Here is a 20,225-nt window from a genome sequence, read left to right on the forward strand (position 1 = left end):
TTGAGAAGGAAAAAGCTTAACAGATTTGTTATACAGCTCTGAACTACTTCATCAGTCAAATACTTACGGGTAACTCCCCGAACTGGTATAAAATCATCACCTCAAACTAGCTGCAAGAAGAGGAAGACAGTCTTGGATCATGAATGAAATTCTTCATCAGTGTCATAAAGTTACAGAGCTAATACACAATCTCTTCTTGAAAGCTGTTAAGCTGACATCCTTAATGGTGTATAGGAGGATAACATAATTAGAAAAATCTCTGTAATGCAAAACTGCTCTTTCAAGAGAGATGGTTGGTACAAGCAGAAAGCATCTTCATGATTCATAATGTAAAATATTTCTACTGCCTCTCTTCCACATTGCTTGTAAAGCTTAGAGACAAGAAAATACACACACACACACACACACACACACACACACACACACACACAAGTGCCCACCCACCCCATGCCACATTTTTGCCCCCCACATGCTCCATACAGGAGCAAGTAGGAAAACATAAATGCCTGACATGTCTTTTCCACACACTGAGAACTCATGCGAGTCTAATACACATGCTGAAGCGCTGTTGTACTCTCAGTAGTAAATTTGATTCCTCAACATTTACATAAATAATTACCTCAGACTTACTTCAGCTTAAGTATTTTGCAAAGAATTACTGTACAATATAGTTTACCAAGCTGGAATGCAGGATCTGAAGCAGTACAGCAGCAAGCTTAGAATATACAACTTACTACCATTGGTGAGTTAGCAGCTGCAACTCCTTGGATGCTGCCACCACTTGCAGATTTCTGGTGTTCCTTGAGCTGCTGCAGTGACTTGAGCAGTACTGTAGCACGAACTCTAGCATACACATTCATGTATTCATCACGATTATGTAGGATAAGCCAATCAGCCATGCGTACTAACTCAGCAGCCACATCCTCAGGCAGCTGGACTGGAGCTGAAGGGACTTCCTCTACTGGTGTATCTGTGGGCAGAATTTGTATAAACAAGAATTACATACGCCCTAATACAATCTTTCTTTTCCATTAATGATAATGTGTAGAGAAAAACTATATACTGGTAACAACAATACAAACTGGATGTACGTATCTTCCAATCCATTTCTAAGTGAAAAATATTGTGGGTGGAAACGGAAACACACACACACACACACACACACACACACACACACACACACAAAAGAAGTGTGGGGAATTTCCTTATACTATGAAATCAATATAGACAGACAGACAAAAAAATCTCCGACACCAAGATGGTGTTGTCAAACAATGGAAAATCCAGGACGAAATAATGACAGTACTATGGAAAGGATAAATTGCTACTCACCATACACTGGGGATGTTGCATTGTAAACCGACACAACAAAAATTAGACAACATACACACACATTCATGCAAAAGGAAATCATACACACATGACCACTGCCTTTGACTACTGTCGCTAGTGATGTCACTGTAAGGTTGCAAATCAGGTTGGCTTTAAACACATGCTGTAATGGTTGTGAACATTACATTTGATACTGAACATGGTGAGTTGATGTTAGTCAAGAATACCTTTAAGACAACCATGACACCATTGTTAACAGCTCACTGACTATGAACGAGGTCGTGTAGAGAAATTGTATGTTCCTTTTACGATACTGCAGAAAGACTTGGCAGGAATGTAGCTACTGTACATGACTTTATGGCAGCAGTGGTCACAGGAAAGTATGGTAACAGGAAGACCAGGCTCTGAACAGCCATGTGGCACTGCCAAGAGGGAAGACCATCGTATTTGGTGTATGGCTGTGGCGCATTTGTGCAGCAATTTGAAAGGCAGTTGGCACCACAGTGACACAGCAAACTGTTACAAATTCAAGGACAGCTCTGAGCCGGGTGCTCTGAAGTGTGCATTCCACTGACCCCAAACCACCACAGTTTGTGACTTCATAGTGTCAAGCGAGAGCTCATTGGAGGGTGGAGCAGAGGTCTGTTGTGTTTTCTGATGAAAAGCACTTCTGCACAAGAACCATTTGAGGCCAGGTGTTGGTCAGAAAATGCAAGTTGAGGGGCTGCAACCAACCAATCTGTGAGCTAGACACACTGGACCTACAACTAGAGTTATGGTTTTAAGTGTGATTTTGTATGACATCAGGAGCACTCTCACGGTTATCCCACATACCCTGACTGCAAATTTGCATGTCTGTCTGGTGATTCAACCTATTTTGCTGCCGTTCATTGACAGCATTCAAGGGGATGTTTTTCAACACGATAACATTTGTCCACATTGTTCAGGTAGTGAAGGGAGACGAAAATGTAATATTCATGGGTGACTGGAATTCGAGAGTAGGAAAATGGAGAGAAGGAAACATAGTAGGTAGATATGGATTGGGGCTAAGAAATGAAAGAGGAAGCCGCCTAGTAGAGTTTTGCACAGAGCATAACTTAATCATAGCTAACACTTGGTGCAAGAATCATGAAAGGAGGTTGTACACATGGAAGAATCCTGGAGCTACTAGAAGGTATCAGATAGATTATATAATGGTAAGACAGAGATTTAGGAACCAGGGTTTAAATTGAAAGACATTTCCAGGGGCAGATGTGGACTCTGAGCACAATCTATTGGTTATGAACTGTAGATTAAAAGTGAAGAAACTGCAAAAAGGTGGGAATTGAAGGAGATGGGACCTCGATTAACTGAAATAACCAGAGGTTGTACAGAGTTTCGAGGAGAGCATAAAGGGAACAATTGACAGGAATGGGGGAAAGAAGTACAGTAGAAGAAGAATGGGTAACTCTGAGGGATGAAGTAGTGAAGGCAGCAGAGGATCAAGTAGGTAAAAAGACGAGGGCTAGTACGAAACCTTGGGTAACAGAAGAAATATTGAACTTAATTGATGAAAGGAGAAAATATAAAAATGCAGTAAATGAAGCAGGCAAAAAGGAATACAGACGCCTCAAAAATGAGATTGACAGGAAGTGCAAAATGGCTAAGCTGGGATGGCTAGAGGACAAATGTAAGGATGTAGAGGCTTATCTCACTAGGGGTAAGATAGATACTGCCTACAGGAAAATTAAAGAGACCTTTGGAGAGAAGAGAACCACTTGTATGAACATCAAGAGCTCAGATGGAAACCCAGTTCTATGCAAAGAAGGGAAAGCAGAAAGGTGGAAGGAGTATACAGAGGGCCTATACAAGGTGATTTACTTGAGGAGAATATTATGGAAATGGAAGAGGATGAAGATGAAATGGGGGATACAATACTGCGTGAAGAGTTTGACAGAGCACTGAAAGACCTGAGTTGAAAAAAGGCCCCGGGAGTAGACAACATTCCATTAGAACTACTGACAGCCTTGGGAGAGCCAGTCCTGACAAAACTCTACCACCTGGTGAGCAAGATGTACGAGACAGGCGAAATACCCTCACACTTCAAGAAGAATATAATTTTTCCAATCCCAAAGAAAGCAGCTGTTGACAGATGTGAAAGTTACTGAACTATCAGTTTAATACGTCACAGCTGCAAAATACTAACGTGAATTCTTTACAGACGAATGGAAAAACTGGTAGAAGCCGACCTCGGGGAAGATCAGTTTGGATTCCGTAGAAATATTGGAACACGTGAGGTAATACTGACCTTACGACTTACCTTAGAAGAAAGAGTAAGGAAAGGCAAACCTACGTTTCTAGCATTTGTAGTCTTAGAGAAAGACTTTGACAATGTTGACTGGAATACTCTCTTTCAAATTCTAAAGGTGGCAGGGGTAAAATACAGGGAGCGAAAGGCTATTTACAATTTGTACAGAAACCAGATGGCAGTTATAAGAGTCGAGGGGCATGAAAGGGAAGCAGTGGTTGGGAAGGGAGTGAGAAAGGGTTGTAGCCTCTCCCCGATGTTTTTCAATCTATATATTGAGCAAGCAGTAAAGGAAACAAAAGAAAAATTTAGAGTAGGTATTAAAATCGATGGAGAAGAAATAAAAACTTTGAGGTTCGCCGATGACATCGTAATTCTGTCAGAGACAGTAAAGGACTTGGAAGAGCAGCTGAATGAAATGGACAGTGTCTTGAAAGTAGGATATAAGATGGACATCAACAAAAGCAAAACGAGGATAATGGAATGTAGTCGAATTAAGTCTGGTGATGCTGAGGGAATTACGTTAGGAAATGAGACACTTAAAGTAGTAAAGGAGTTTTGCTATTTGGGGAGCAAAATAACTGATGATGGTCGAAGTAGAGAAGATATAAAATGTAGAGTGGCAATGGCAAGGAAAGCATTTCTGAAGAAGAGAAATTTGTTAACATCGAATATAGATTTATGTATCAGGAAGTTGTTTATGAAAGTATTTGTTTGGAGTGTAGCCATGTATGGAAGTGAAACATGGACGATAACTAGTTTGGACAAGAAGAGAATAGAAGCTTGCTACAGAAGAATGCTGAAGATTAGATGGGTAGATCACATAACTAATGAGGAGGTATTGAATAGAATTGGGGAGAAGAGGAATTTGTGGCACAACTTGACTAGAAGAAGGGATCGATAGGTAGGACATGTTCTGAGGCATCAAGGGATCACAAATTTAGCATTGGAGGGCAGCGTGGAGGGTAAAAATTGTAGAGGGAGACCAAGAGATGAATACACTAAGCAGATTCAGAAGGAGTTAGCTCTACAGTCATGTTGGCTGGGCCTACTCTATCACCAGATACGTCTCGACATCTAGTATTAACCATCCCTTTATTAAGTGACAAGTACAACAGGCAATTAACTCCATGACACAAATTGACATCCAGCGCCTGTATGACATAATACAAGCATGTTTGCATGCTTGCATGTGACATTTAGGCATTTACACTGGTTACTGGTTTCCACACAATTGCGCTCTTCCAAAGCAGAAATCACATGCTGTACAAGGAGGTCTGATAATGTGCAGATGTCACAGTACACCTGACAGGCCCTCTGGGTGTATTCGCTTCGAAGAGGAAAGGACCAAGAATAAAGGTTCTTGTGAATCCACACCACAGCCACACATTGCGAGTCTAATGCCTTTTCGTACAGAACACATGGTTTAACAGTACCCCAAATTTGGCAGCTCTATATATTCACTGCACCCTATAGTGTAAAATGTGCCTCATGACTCCACAGAGTATTACCTGGCCACAAGTCATTAGCTTCGAGCCCTGCCAGAAACCGAAGAGCAAATTCAGAATGTTTCTGCGAATCATGAGATTTCAGCACCATCTGGGGATCTTGTATGGGTACCAGTGCAAAACAGACCACAAAACTTTCTGTACTGTTGACCATGAGCTGGACAATTCTCACAACACTGCACGAGCACTACCCCTAGCACTAGCACTACCCACAGCATGCATTGCATGGTCAGTTGCAGCAGCAGCAAACCTCATGAGTAACTTCCACTGGCATAGGACACCTCTCCCAGGTGCCACATTGAGCTCATCATCTTTAAACATTTAATGACATCGAGCCTCTCCTCTGGCCTTTCAGTTGGCAATATTCTCTCAATCTAGCACTGTAATTGCTGCCATTCACATAAAACAATTTCACTAAAAGCACGCAGTCTCTCTTCTAGATATCCACGCTGTTCACTCACATTATGGCTTGTCAATTGGCATCATGGATGTCATACCGTCATACAAACAGTGTACATTGCCAGATTTGCACCTGGTGGCCAAAACTGGAACTATTTTTTCCCAGTGTGAATCAGTTCTGCACCAATGCATTGGCATATATACTAAGTTTTGTTACCATACAATAATTAACAGCCCACACTGGACATCCATGAGTAGCTGTACTTTAATTACGATTACCCAGTACATTTAAAAATACACTAAGCTGTCAGACAAAGTCCTAATTCAGAGTTAGGAAAAAACACATTCATACATGCACAACTCACACCCACATGGACTGCTATTATCTCTGGACACAGAGCCTCAACCACAGTGAGCATCAATCTCGGTTTGGGTGGGTAGTGGGGGTACAGAGGAGGTGTAGGGTGGGAATGGACAGCATAACAGGGTAGGGATGGATGTATGAGAGTGCTTACGGGTACTCAACGGCGAGGTTGTCAGTACCCTTACACACATTAAAAGCAACGAATGTGCATAAAATTACTAAAATGTGACCATACAAGCTAAGAAAACAGAAAAGAATAAAAGATGCTATACAAGAGACTAAAACAAGTAAAACGAAAAAGGAGTTAAAAAGAAGGCACAGGAAAATGTCAGTGGCTGGCCACTTATGTAAAAAAAAAAATGATGATCCAGTCACCCTATTAACAGACTGAAATTATCTCCCTAAAATCTTGAAAGAAACATTGTACAATTTATAAAACTCTAAAACACTAACCACTTTAATTTAAATGTTACCTAAAACAGAGGGCATGGCCCGCTGCTCAGAAAATAAAACACTGCCCAATAAAATGTGGTGAACAATGATCTGCATGCCCCAAGTGACACACACTGGAGGGTCCTCTTGCTGGAGCAAGAAGAATGTGTCACAGGACTGTGGCCTATGTGAAGACAAGTGAAGAGAACCTCGTCCTGTCTACATAGCTGGAAGGAAGCACACAGTGGATGTGCCATGGGCTTCAATAGACAGAGCTTATTGTCTGTCCTTACAGCCACTCTTTCTCCCAACGACACAAGACTCTGGAGCTCAAGAACAAGGTTATAGCTTGCAAGGGGATGGCACACTGAAATCCCTGAAGATTATGACACACCACCTTGGCTGCTAGAACAACCTTTCCATTTCCCAAAATTCCCATGTGCCCTGGTACCCAGCATAAAGACACCTCCTTCCCTAGTAGTTGTAGCTGGAGGAGGGCATCCTTGATGGTCTGGACTACTGTACTTTATCTGCTGTCAACAAATGTTTCAGAGAGTGATGGGCACTCAGAGAATTGGAACAGACATGAAATTTAGCACTGGAAGAATGTCTTATCTACTCCACTGCCCTCATGATCACATGAGGATATCACTGTGGTCTTCACAGACAAACTACCCACCGCACAGACCTCCCGTGTCTTGTCTCTCCAATCACTTACTGTCCCTCAGATAGAATCCATGCTGAATACCATGGTCGGCAGATGTGCAGGTGACAGGGCACACATGGGGAGAGTGGCAGTGGTGGGGGCTGTGAGCAGGCACTGTAGGGAAAATGCTAAATGCTGGAAGGGATGTACCATTTTAAACTGAAGCCTACATTTACATTTTTTAAAGATATTAAGTAGGTTCCCTCCATGCCCACGCTTGCATGGTGACCATTCAAAAAGATCTGTCACATCCGCTCTGATTCGTATCTAAAATGAATTTCTCTGAAAATGCAGCGGTTTATTTCCACCTCGCTTGTCAACAATTTTTCGCTTTGAGAGAAGTGTCAAAAGTGGCGAATTTTGAGTAAAACCTACCCATTTCTCTTGGTGCCATGTTAAAATTTACTTCTTTTGCAAAAACACAGCATAATTTACGCAAGTGTCACTTCACTAGCATGTTGTGCAGAAGCAATTGTGAGAGAATTTTGAAACTGGTTTATTAAGTAAGGAACTGGGGAAAAATAAGGTCAGTATCTTATCAAAAAGCACATCCTTGATGCAAAATAAGTGTGTAATCTCTCCAGCTGTATTGTTCCAAAATCCATATGATTTCCCACTTCACCAACTATCGATGGCCCTTAAAAATTATATTCTTTCATGGAAAAAGTTTGTAGTTAGTGGAATAATACAGTAGATAGTGAAGGTTTGCATAATAACCATACAGCAAAATACTCTCCTCTTTGTCTGATATTGTTTTCCAAAAGATGATTTTAATATCTCACACCATTTATGAAATATGAGGAATGGTGTGGATATTTTACTCTGGCTTTATCGCTGGCATGGGACAATCACAAATGAGTGTCCTACATCAGATCAATTTTCTTAAAACTGGTGACAGATGGAGATCTCTACCAAGTCTAAAGAAAAATTCAGCATGTTAGCTAAATTTCATATGTAGCAACATATTATGTAGTATCCATCAAATAGTTAGTGACCTCTACTGTAAAATCATTTGAGAAAGATTGCGGGGCTTGCGTCTTGATTCTGTCATTGACCTTCCTGTCTGAACAAACAAATGAACTCACCCAGTGCTTTGGATAAAAATTAATCACTGCCCATCAGGTACCATATCTGCACAGACATTACCCACTGGCTGGCCAAAAGAGCTCCTCCCTCACGACTTCGTACCACCCCAGACTAGAGCAACTGTTCTGATTAGATTAGATTCAGTTTTCGTTCCACAGATCCAAAAAAAAGACATAATTTTCGTGGGTGTGTAACAAGTCAGAAAGTATAGCATAAAAACATAAAACATTTGAATATAGTACTTACTACCCTGACTATTTATCAGGAGATTGTGAAAATATGTGGATACAATAAAATGGAACAGCTAATATTTACAGAATTAATATGCACTATTACTAAATTTATCATACACAAAATACCTAATCTTGACGTGACCAAGTGCTATGAAAACTGAAATCTAACAGACATTTTTACGTAAGTTGGGGCCTAACAGCCTCTGTTAAGATATTCATCTATACAGTAGGTGCCCATCATGGTTCAAATCCCTGGAAAAGACCTTGCAAGATCCCCCCATGATACTAAGCCTCCACAGATGTTTCTCGGCTAACCACGAGTCTGTAGAAAGTGATATAGGCAATGTACAGTATAACTGGTCATTTCTTCTCACTCGAAAATTTCAAAAGTCAACTTAGCTCTTTCTGGATCAACTTAGTGTACAGACACTTTGAAGTCCTCCCTACCTGTTCTGTTCTCTTGCTGGCATAGTCCCTTGAATCAGTTCTTGTAGCATATTGGTTTCATTCAGAGTTGACAACAGCCTGCCTATGTGGGTATAAATGGAAGTGCAGGTAGCTGATATATTTTTTATAAATTCCATGGTGCCATTACAGTGCATTTATTAACAAAAATTGAAAGATAATTCACGACACAGTTTGATACATGCAACTTCAAAAATACAGAAAATTCAGAGTATTGATGTCACAGATATCAGATCTGCATTGCACCCCAATGCATTCTATGTGGGCATGACCACTAATAAGCATGAATGCCCACTGCCAAACTGTGACCAAGAGACAGCTGGACCATCCACTTGATGAGCATGCCAAGCAAAATTGTGCGCATGACATTAATGACTATCTTCAGGCCGTCTAGATTCTTCCCACCAACACCAGCTTTTCTGAACTGCCAAGGTGACGATTCTTCCTGTAGGATATCCTTCCTTCCTGTAACCCTTGTGGACTGGATCCCTGTGCCCACAACTTTTAGCAGTCCCTCTCCTCCACTCTTTGCACTTCTCTGCCACTGCTCCAGCCTTACACTTATGTCTATCCTCCCAGCTCACCTGCCCAGACCAGTCCTTGCTCCTTTTCTGTGACCCCCCTCCCCTCCCCCCCCACCCTCTTCCCCAGCACAGCATCCTGATGCAACATCCAGTAGCCCTCCATCCTGTCCCTGCCATATCCCTGCACATTCTCACACATCATCACAACAGCATGTTCCCCACCCCTACTCCATTACTATTTCCCACCTTTGCGTCACACCTCTTCTACATCTCACTATCCTCCACAGCTGAGATTGCTGCTCACTGCGGTCATGCCTGTGCTTGGAGGCAGCAGGGGCCGTGTGTGTGTCAGAGAGAGAGAGAGAGAGAGAGAGAGAGAGAGAGAGAGAGAGAGAGAGAGTTTTGCTTGTATAAATGTGTTGTTGTTGTGGTTTTCAGTCCAGAGACTGGTTTGATGCAGCTCTCCATGCTACTCTATCCTGTGCAAGCTTCTTCATCTCCCAGTACCTACTGCAACCTACGTCCTTCTGAATCTGCTTACTGTATTCATCTCTTGGTCTCCCTCTATGATTTTTGCCCTCCACGGTGCCCTCCAATACTAAATTGGTGATCCCTTGATGCCTCAGAACATGTCCTACCAACCGATCCCTTCTTTTGGTCAAGTTGTGCCACAAACTTCTCTTCTCCCCAATACTATTCAATACTTCCTCATTAGTTATGTGATCTACCCATTTAATCTTCAGCATTCTTCTGTAGCACCACATTTCAAAAGCTTCTATTCTCTTCTTGACCAAACCATTTATCGTCCATGTTTCACTTCCATACATGGCTACACTCCATACAAATACTTTCAGAAATGACTTCCTGACACTTAAATCTATACTCGATGTTAACAAATTTCTCTTTTTCAGAAATGCTTTCCTTGCCATTGCCAGTCTACATTTTATATCCTCTCTACTTCGACCATCATCAGTTATTTTACTCCCCAAATAGCAAAACTCCTTTACTACTTTAAGTGTCTCATTTCCTAATCTAATTCCTTCAGCATCACCCGACTTAATTCGACTACATAGCATTATCCTCGTTTTGCTTTTGTTGATGTTCATTTTATATCCTCCTTTCAAGACACTATCCATTCCGTTCAACTGCTCTTCCAAGTCCTTTGCTGTCTCTGACAGAATTACGATGTCATCGGCGAACCTCAAAGTTTTTATTTCTTCTCCATGGATTTTAATACCTACTCCAAATTTTTCTTTTGTTTCCTTTACTGCTTGCTCAATATACAGATTGAATAACATCGGGGAGAGGATACAACCCAGTCTCACTCCTTTCCCAACCACTGCTTCCCTCTGATGTCCCCCGACTCTTATAACTGCCATCTGGTTTCTGTACAAATTGTAAATAGCCTTTCGCTCCCTGTATTTTACCCCTGCCACCTTTAGAATTTGAAAAAGAGTATTCCAGTCAACATTGTCAAAAGCTTTCTCTAAGTCTACAAATGCTAGAAACGTAGGTTTGCCTTTTCTTAATCTTTCTTCTAAGATAAGTCGTAGGGTCAGTATTGCCTCACGTGTTCCAACGTTTCTACGGAAGCCAAACTGATCTTCCCCGAGGTCGACTTCTACTAGTTTTCCATTTGTCTGTAAAGAATTCGTGTTAGTATTTTGCAGCTGTGACTTATTAAACTGATAGTTCGGTAATTTTCACATCTGTCAACACCTGCTTTCTTTGGGATTGGAATAATTATATTCTTCTTAAAGTGTGAGGGTATTTTGCCTGTCTCGTACATCTTGCTCACTAGGTGGTAGAGTTTTGTCAGGACTGGCTCTCCCAAGGCTGTCAGTAGTTCTAATGGAATGTTGTCTACTTCCGGGGCCTTGTTTCGACTCAGGTCTTTCAGTGCTCTGTCAAACTCTACACGCAGTATCGTATCTCCCATTTCATCTTCATCTACATCCTCTTCCAATTCCATAATATTGTCCTCAAGTACATCGCCCTTCGACAAGGGCCCCTTTAATTTTCCTGTAGGCAGTATCTGTCTTACCTCTAGTGAGATAAGCCTCTACATCCTTACATTTGTCCTCCAGCCATCCCTGCCTAGCCATTTTACATTTCTTGTCGATCTCATTTTTGAGACGTCTGTATTTCTTTTTGCCCGCTTCATTTACTGCATTTTTACATGTTCTCCTTTCATCAATTAAATTCAATATTTCTTCTGTCACCCAAGGATTTCTACTAGCCCTAGTCTTTTTACCTACTTGATCCTCTGCTGCCTTCACTACTTCATCCCTCAAAGCTATCCATTCTTCTTCTACTGTATTTCTTTCCCCCATTCCTGTCAATTGCTCCCTTATGCTCTCTCTGAAACTGTGTACAACCTCTGGTTCTTTCAGTTTATCCAGGTCCCATCTCCTTAAATTCCCACCTTTCTGCAGTTTCTTCAGTTTTAATCTACAAATCATAACCAATAGATTGTGGTCAGAGTCCACATCTGCCCCTGGAAATGTCTTACAATTTAAAACCTGGTTCCTAAATCTCTGTCTTACCATTACATAATCTATCTGATACCTTTTAGTATCTCCAGGGTTCTTCCATGTATACAGCCTTCTTTTATGATTCTTGAACCAAGTGTTACCTATGATTAAGTTGTGCTCTGTGCAAAATTCTACCAGGCAGCTTCCTCTTTCATTTCTTTGCCACAGTCCATATTCACCTACTACGTTTCCTTCTCTCCCTTTCCCTACTACCGAATTCCAGTCACCCATGACTATTAAATTTTCATCCCTTCACTATCTGAATAATTTCTTTTATTTGTGTTTTTTTCTATATCTGGAACCTGTCCATAGCTCAACCTCACCTCCATGTGATGAACATATCTTATTAGATTTCCAAGTCAGTGGCCTACTCTCTTTCTATGCTCTCCAGATAACAGCATGGAAGCACCATAGTGCCTGAGAAAATGGTTGTCACTGATGTGCATATTAGACAGTGGACTTCAATAACATTAGATTTAACATCATTTCACATTCATGAATGGTTGAACATTTTTTTTAATGTTAAAATGACTAGCACAGCCATACAAGCCATGCATTTGGTGTGTCACTGCATGGAAGATGCAATGCGTCACTGCATGGAAGATGCAATGCTAATGACTTTGGCTGGACAGCAGGGGGTGGGTGGCAGGTTCAAGTAGAGGATATGGGTTACAGAAGGTTGGGGGGTGGGTGTGTGTGTGTGGGGGGGGGGGGGGGGGGGGTGACAGGTGAGAAGCACATGAGGGGCAGGCAGGTGAAAGGCAGACAAGTGTTTCAATGAGAATCAGTTGCATAAATGTTGTGGCTAATTGGAACTGATGTCAAATTATGTTATAATAATAAATAACTGAATAGCAAGTGTAATAAATGAGTTTGCACTACTAACTCCAGTCTTCATAGTATAATGTAACTAATGACAATTATTTATTTGTTGTTTTGAGACAGGTAATGTGTAACACTCGGGCAGTGAACTAGTTTCAAAACCTTTAATAACTATTATGCATGTATTAAACACGACACTGCTCGCAGCATCAGCCAAACAGTAATGCAGAATGGACTTACCTTCATCTGCCCCAATCAAATCCAAGAGAACAATTGGAGGTACTGGCTTGCTGTGTCGCATGAGCAGATCTTTAAATTCTCTATTCAGTGCATCACCTCCAGCATTAAATAGTGTTGTCTGTGTAAAAAGAACAGCAGGTTAAATTATCTCAATTGCTCAATTGGGTATTTAAAAAAAATTAATCCTTGTTTGAATAACAGTATTTATAATTATTATGATACTCACAAAAAAAGGACCATCATGTTTATTACAATCACTGATGACAACTACCATTATGATAGGAGAGCGTACTTCAGACCCCTCTTTTTTTAAGTGCAGTATATTTAAATCCATTATAAAAAGCTTTCAGTTATTGGTATTTGCTATTTTTTCCTCCTACAACAACCTGCCTCCCCTAAATCTTTTTCTTTTCCACTCCATTAGCATCACCAGAACAACATGCATCATCCTTACTTTGCAATACTTCAGTCATCATGAATTACACTTCTATATAGCCTACGTACAGTTTTGCTCTCCACATCCACAATAGTGATTTAATTATTTCATCTTTCTTGTAGGAGGCAGTTACTTCAACTGTAAGTATTAGATTACACATGACTGTTCTCATACTTGTCATTTTTGAGGCCACCTGCTAATTAGAACGGTGGTGACAGTGAAAGTTGTTATTGCTGCCCTGCTTCAGATTCAATGACACATGTTTGCTACCTTGCTCTAAGAAGGGCTTGGACATCTTAATTTCTTGCAACAACCTATTCACTGTTACGAATTATGTTAAGATGGTCTTTACAAGACTAATGTGCAATTTTATGTCAATAATCATGGGAGACTTACTCAAATACATGAGGTTTGTCCAGAGAGTAAGGAACAGTTGACATAACTAAATAAAAATGAAAGATATTGGGAAAATGCAGACCACCTGCACTGCAACTGATTCTACATGACGGTGACACAAAACTTTATTTATGAAGTTAGAGTACCATTTTCCAATGTAATCACCACAGCTGTCAAGGCACTTATTGTAAGGTGGGGCCATTATTTCAATTCCCTTGTTGCTCTCCATCACTGCTTGCTGTTTTCCACCCAATACTTCATTTAGTTTCAGAAACAAGAGAAAATCATTCGGTCCCAAGTCAGGGCTGTAAGGAGGACATCCAGAGTCAAAATCAAGTTTGGCAACAGTATTGCATTCCACATTTCTCATTTTGGGTAGTGTACTAAAATCAGTGAAGAGTTTCACAACGGGTGTCTGAATTGATAATTCAAACCCTTGGCATGAACTCCAAAGGATCACACCATTTTTGTCCCAAAACATTGTTGTCACCACTTTCTGGTGTTGAGATTTGGTATTTCTTTTTTGGGCCTGGAGGAGGGAGTGAGCGATGCCACTCCACAAACTGATGCTAGTTCTCTGGAATCTTGAATACAACCCTGACTTCCATTATTATCCAGTCAAGAAATTTTTGACCAACAATCAGACAAAAATTCAAGGGCTTCCCCCACCAGTTTAATGTTATGGACATCTGTAAAATAGACATACATCGAGCACACATTTTTTGTAGCCGAGATGCTCTGTCACAATTTCACAAATGTGAAATTTGTGGGATGGATTCATGTAATATGCTTAAAGCAAACTGTTGGTTTTCCCGAATATTTTCCTTGAGCACACTGCTTCTTCTTTGATTAAATATAATGCACTATTTCCTCACTGACTACTTGTTCATTGCACTGTCACCATAAACCTTACTTATTTGCCTATAAATTTAAAAATTGGTGTAGGACCAGTGCTGTGCGTGATGTGCAACCATTGTTTACTTTCTGGATGATCCTCAAATGTACACTGCATGTATGAATAAATAACTGTTATATATTTTTATATACCTCTTAACTTCATATGAAGACATTGTCCAAAGACAGTATACAATTGTCATCAGAAGACCCAACTCCGAGTATTATGTTGAAAGTGGGCAAAAACATATCACAGAATGTCCCATTCGAGAACAACAGATACTTTTTTCAGCAAAGAAAGAAATCACTAAATACCCATACTAAGAAGGAACCACATGTCAGGAGAAGGTAATGGAGAGTAACTTCTGTTGCCAATATCTTTCAAACCTACCTATTTAATGCCAATTCTTAGAAGTATCATAAGTGGAAAGATACTACTCCAAATGTCATCTCATGCAGTGTCTACCATCTCAGCCCTTGTCGTCTCACTTTCATTCCTATGACTTTAATCTCAGTCCAGTTGAGGATGCTGAGCAAGTTATCCTTCTATCAACCTTCCATATTTTCTTATTTTTGGTGCAAATGAAAAAAGCATTAAGCTTATTGTTGAGACTACAATTTATATGATATTACAACTATAGGTTACAGTTTGTGTGTTTAGATAACACTGCTCATATTTCACTACACATGCTACAACAGACCATGTCTTTGGCCTATTTCAGACCCAAATATGAAGTACTAGATTTTGTAGAAAGATATTGTAACATGTACTTCCTTCTTCATTGTTGTTGTTGTTGTGGTCTTCAGTCCTGAGACTGGTTTGATGCAGCTCTCCATGCTACTCTATCCTGTGCAAGCTCCTTCATCTCCCAGTACCTACTGCAACCTACATCCTTCTGAATCTGCTTAGTGTATTCATCTCTTGGTCTCCCTCTACGATTTTTCCCCTCCACACTGCCCTCCAATGCTAAAATTGTGATCCCTTGATGCCTCAGAACATGTCCTACCAACCAATCCCTTCTTCTAGTCAAGCTGTGCCACAAACTCCTCTTCTCCCCAATTCTATTCAATATTTCATCATTAGTTATGTGATCTACCCATCTAATCTTCAGCATTCTTCTGTAGCACCACATTTCAAAAGCTTCTATTCTCTTCTTGTCCAAACTATTTATTGTCCATGTTTCACTTTCATACATGGCTACACTCCATACAAATACTTTTGAGAAACGACTTCCTGACACTTAAATCTATACTCGATGTTAACAAATTTCTCTTCTTCAGAAATGCTTTCCTTGCCATTGCCACTCTACATTTTATATCTTCTCTACTTCGACCATCATCAGTTATTTTGCTCCCCAAATAGCAAAACTCCTTTACTACTTTAAGTGTCTCATTTCCTAACCTAATTCCCTCAGCATCACCAGACTTAATTAGACTACATTCCATTATCCTCGTTTTGCTTCTGTTGATGTCCATCTTATATCCTACTTTCAAGACACTGTCCATTTCGTTCAGCTGCTCTTCTAAGTCCTTTGCTGTCTCTGACAGAATTACGATGTCATCGGCGAACCTCAAAGTTTTTATTTCTTCTCCATGGATTTTAATACCTACTCCAAATTTTTCTTTTGTTTCCTTTACTGCTTGCTCAATATATAGATTGAAAAACATGGGGGAGTGGCTACAACCCTTTCTCACTCCCTTCCCAACCACTGCTTCCCTTTCATGCCCCTCGACTCTTATGACTGCCATCTGGTTTCTGTACAAATTGTAAATAGCCTTTCGCTCCCTGTATTTTACCCCTGCCACCTTTAGAATTTGAAAGAGAGTATTCCAGTCAACATTGTCAAAGTCTTTCTCTAAGTCTACAAATGCTAGAAATGTTGGTTTGCCTTTTCTTAATCTTTTTTCTAAGATAAGTTGTAAGGTCAGTATTGAATCACGTGTTCCAACATTTCTACAGAATCCAAACTGATCTTCCCCGAAGTCGGCTTCTACCAGTTCTACATTCTTCATTAGTCACTTATAATCATGACAGGTAGTCATTCAATACTATCTCTCCCTCTTCCTCTCCCCCACCCCCCTTCCTCTCCTGTTGCTTGGAAGAGACAAACAGGCTACCAATGCATCTGTATATCAACATGAAAATATAGGACAACAATACAGAAAGGACGGGCTGCTACTCACCACACAGGATGAATTAAGTTGTAGTTAGATATTATTTATATATTGGATTAAGTTTTCCATCTCTCTCTCTCTCTCTCTCTCTCTCTCTCTCTCTCTCTCTCTCTCTCTCTCTCTCTCTCTCTCTCACACACACACACACACACACACACACACATTATTGAAAGAAAAAGCAAAAGCAAAAAAAGTTACTCACTATGTTTTCGAGTTCAACACTCTGTGGATTATTCTTTTCAAAGTAACGTTGTGCTGTCTGAAGTCTATCCATCGCTGCCAGGAAAGGCTCCAATCCTGGAGCAGGCCCTGCTTGCACTACCTGTGCCACTTCTTGGCTGACACTGTAGAAACCAATGACATGATCCAGTGCTTTAAGTGCTTTTTCAATGTCTGGTGTTGGCAGTCAAGGATGTTTTCTTTGTCAGACTCCTATCAAATAAATCTCTTATAAGGATAATAATAATAATAAAAAAACAGAACTAAAAAAAAAAAAAGATTAGAACTATTTTATTTATTAGCTTTGGTCTCATATTGCTTGATCTGAAAAATTTATGGCTGAATGCATTTTTAACTTAGCAAAATGTTGGGACTACTTTAGTTCCTCACATAACAGATGAAAACCCACCAGCCTGCTATCTATTTTCCCATTAGCACTATAATTTTGTTTGTCTAGAAACATTTAAATGGGTCTTCAAACTTATTGAACACTATTAGCTGAGTAGTAATTTAAGCTGAAGCAGTTATGGCTCAAAAATTACAGTTTTCTTTAATGTAAGAGAGCTGCCTCTGTTTTACACATTAGTGCAGAAAGTTTCTGTTTTATTTTGTAACTTGTCCTGACCTTGCACTTGTTCTCTATACTGTTTCCCACAGTACATGATTCCATGATAGTAAATACAACTTTTGAAAATAAACTTTTACCGGGATACTTCTAGTATTAATAAAGTAACTAAACTATAGCATCACAAACTAAATAAACCAGACAATGTAAACAAAAGTTTTCATTGTCCAAATTTGTTTCAAACTAGAAAAATAAACTGAATACACTAACCAACAGTGAAAATGTAACTGGGATTGACCACATCGATAACAAAAATGACAATGAGAAACTCATTATGTTATAATTACTCCCACTCCATATTCTCATTATGAGATTGGAAAGTGTAAGACTTTGTGTGACAATATATGTTATTTAGGAAAAATAATCTGTCACTTGACAAATCACTTCACTGGGATGTTGAAAACAGTCTCCTTGTCAGCAGTAAGTGGTGTTAATCTGTCTTTTCTAGAGATGTCTGACTGACTCTGATATCATGTTGAAATGGAATGATTTATTGAAACTTCTCTTCCTTTCATTAGTTACTGAACAGAATTTTGCTCTTGGAAAATGAAACACTGTAAGGTTTTTCTGTTAATAGTATGTGTCTAGACAAGCATTGTTCCCCACCTGTGCCTAATTCATTGCGTCTGTAACAGGACAGGTTACCCTTAATGAAATGGATGCTTCATTGACACTGAATACCACCATGTCATAGGTGATGCTAATAAGCTCAAACACAGCCTTCATTTTCATGGATTGGTAGGATTCTTACACTATTGAGTTACAGTATACTTAATGATAGACTTCACAATATTTTATAATTTCTACGAAACATGGTTTTACATTCAGTTGATGTAACAGTACTTTGACTGTGAACAGTCTTTACAGACCTACTGATACCATCTATTTATGGTTTTCCGCAAACTTAACCTAAAAATACCTAGTAAATATTTTGTATTATGTTCACACTGCTATGACAGTTTACTATTTGAAGTGTATACAATGAATGCACAAATTTGTTTGTTTCACATATGACTCTGAAGAAAACTGTTTTTGTTGTACACTGAGTAATTCCTCTACTGAAGATACCTCAGCACAATAAATCAGATTCATAATACAATGGCCACATGAAGTCTTTTTTTTCTCAGACTACATATTACAATTTAAACTTTATTAATTTCAAAAGGATACTTTCCTGACGTTTCTGTAAGTTGCCAGTTTCATTGTAAACTGGTAATATAGTCTCCTCCAAACGTGCCAATCGATGTTCAAAGGAATCTAGTATATTAATCATACCTTTTGTTAGGTGATTACTTTTGCCCTTGAGTTCCTTAAGCATATTCAAGTTATTCAACTCCTTCAACAAGAAACGTACGTTAAGTATTACCATGTTTTCCGAGAAAGTTCTCAAAGCAACAATAAAACAATGTAATCGAAAATATTTATTAACAAACCTTTTCAAGTTTTGATTCGATTTCGCATTTTCGTTCCGTTGCGTCATGCATTTTCGTAAACTGTTTGATTCGATGACTTTATTAATAACGTCAATACAGTACATAACCTAACACAAGCATAAACGCCTCCTTCCTCTTGACAGCTGACAGTTGAATCACTGATAAACAAACAGTGTCGCCAAGCTTGCGCGATGGTAGAAAACTCTCATTTCAAACCTTCTGAAAGATAAAAATGTGTAATCAGTTCACAAACGAATATCGTTTAACGTAGCTGTTATATTCGATAGTTTCTAGTGCCGATGCACCTATCGCCTTCCTTTTAACATTGTATTTTTATTGAAAGTGCTTAGATCATGTATACTCACCGTGAAATCTGGAACAGGTATCGGTAACTTAGGTAGTACCTCAATCAAAATTGTTTCATACAACTGTGCATAAAAGGTTTTAATAATGTGATTACTATGGGCACTGGTTGATGTTGGGGAGAAACAGAAACGCAGTTTACACTGCTGGCCATTAAAATTGTACACTGGTACTTATAGCAAATACCGGTAACGTAAATTTACTTATACAGCATGGCTCGAGGAACATGATTAAATTTGTGGGTGATTTGAGGGGTATTAAGGGTGTGAATTTTAGTACACATAGTTACTAACTGGCACTAACAGTGGCTCGTCCTGGACGGGAATGCAGTCGAACTGAGCTTGGATGATTCAGTTACATCATTCCATGTGACAATTGCAGTGGCTGGCAAGAAATGGCAAGCCAGTCTTTCGGCAACCCCTTTCCTGATGATTTCAGGAATGGATAAATTCGAGGGGATGTGCTGCTCATGCCAGAATCGATCACCGTCTGGACTGAGGTAGTTCTGGGCAATGAACGGTCTTGCGTAATCTTGTAATTTTGAAAGTGCATTTCAAGTACAGTGATTGCTATACAGAGACCGTTCGAAGACTTCCTTTAATTTTTGGTGGGCGAATGCAGAGATTGGTATGGAAATTTGAAGATATAGGATCGACAGTGAACATCACATTACCTGCAAGTCCTCATTCTCTTCGACCGGTAGAGAATGTGAAGAGCTGAAGCCGAAGGACCATTTGAAGCGTCGGGTATTT

At 39.7% G+C, this 20,225-nt stretch overlaps 1 protein-coding gene across 2 annotated transcripts in view; it reads right to left on the reverse strand.

Annotated features, from left to right (window-relative positions):
• The window catches only part of LOC126334756 (exocyst complex component 7), a 101,482-nt gene extending 82,156 nt beyond the window's left edge, over positions 1-19,326 (reverse strand). The window contains exons 1-5 of one of the 2 annotated variants that reach the window (XM_049997324.1): positions 19,111-19,326; positions 18,848-19,013; positions 17,036-17,226; positions 12,933-13,050; positions 735-970 (exon numbers count right to left, since the gene is read on the reverse strand). In XM_049997324.1, the coding sequence (XP_049853281.1) occupies positions 735-970; positions 12,933-13,050; positions 17,036-17,226; positions 18,848-19,013; positions 19,111-19,161 (762 nt within the window). In that variant the 5' untranslated portion in view covers positions 19,162-19,326. The remainder of the gene's footprint in view (positions 1-734; positions 971-12,932; positions 13,051-17,035; positions 17,227-18,847; positions 19,014-19,110) is intronic. The other variant, XM_049997326.1, reaches the window with a different exon arrangement.
• Positions 19,327-20,225: the final 899 nt, after the last annotated feature.

The sequence above is a fragment of the Schistocerca gregaria genome, chromosome 2, assembly GCF_023897955.1.
Source record: "Schistocerca gregaria isolate iqSchGreg1 chromosome 2, iqSchGreg1.2, whole genome shotgun sequence".
NCBI classification, from domain to species: domain Eukaryota; kingdom Metazoa; phylum Arthropoda; class Insecta; order Orthoptera; family Acrididae; genus Schistocerca; species Schistocerca gregaria.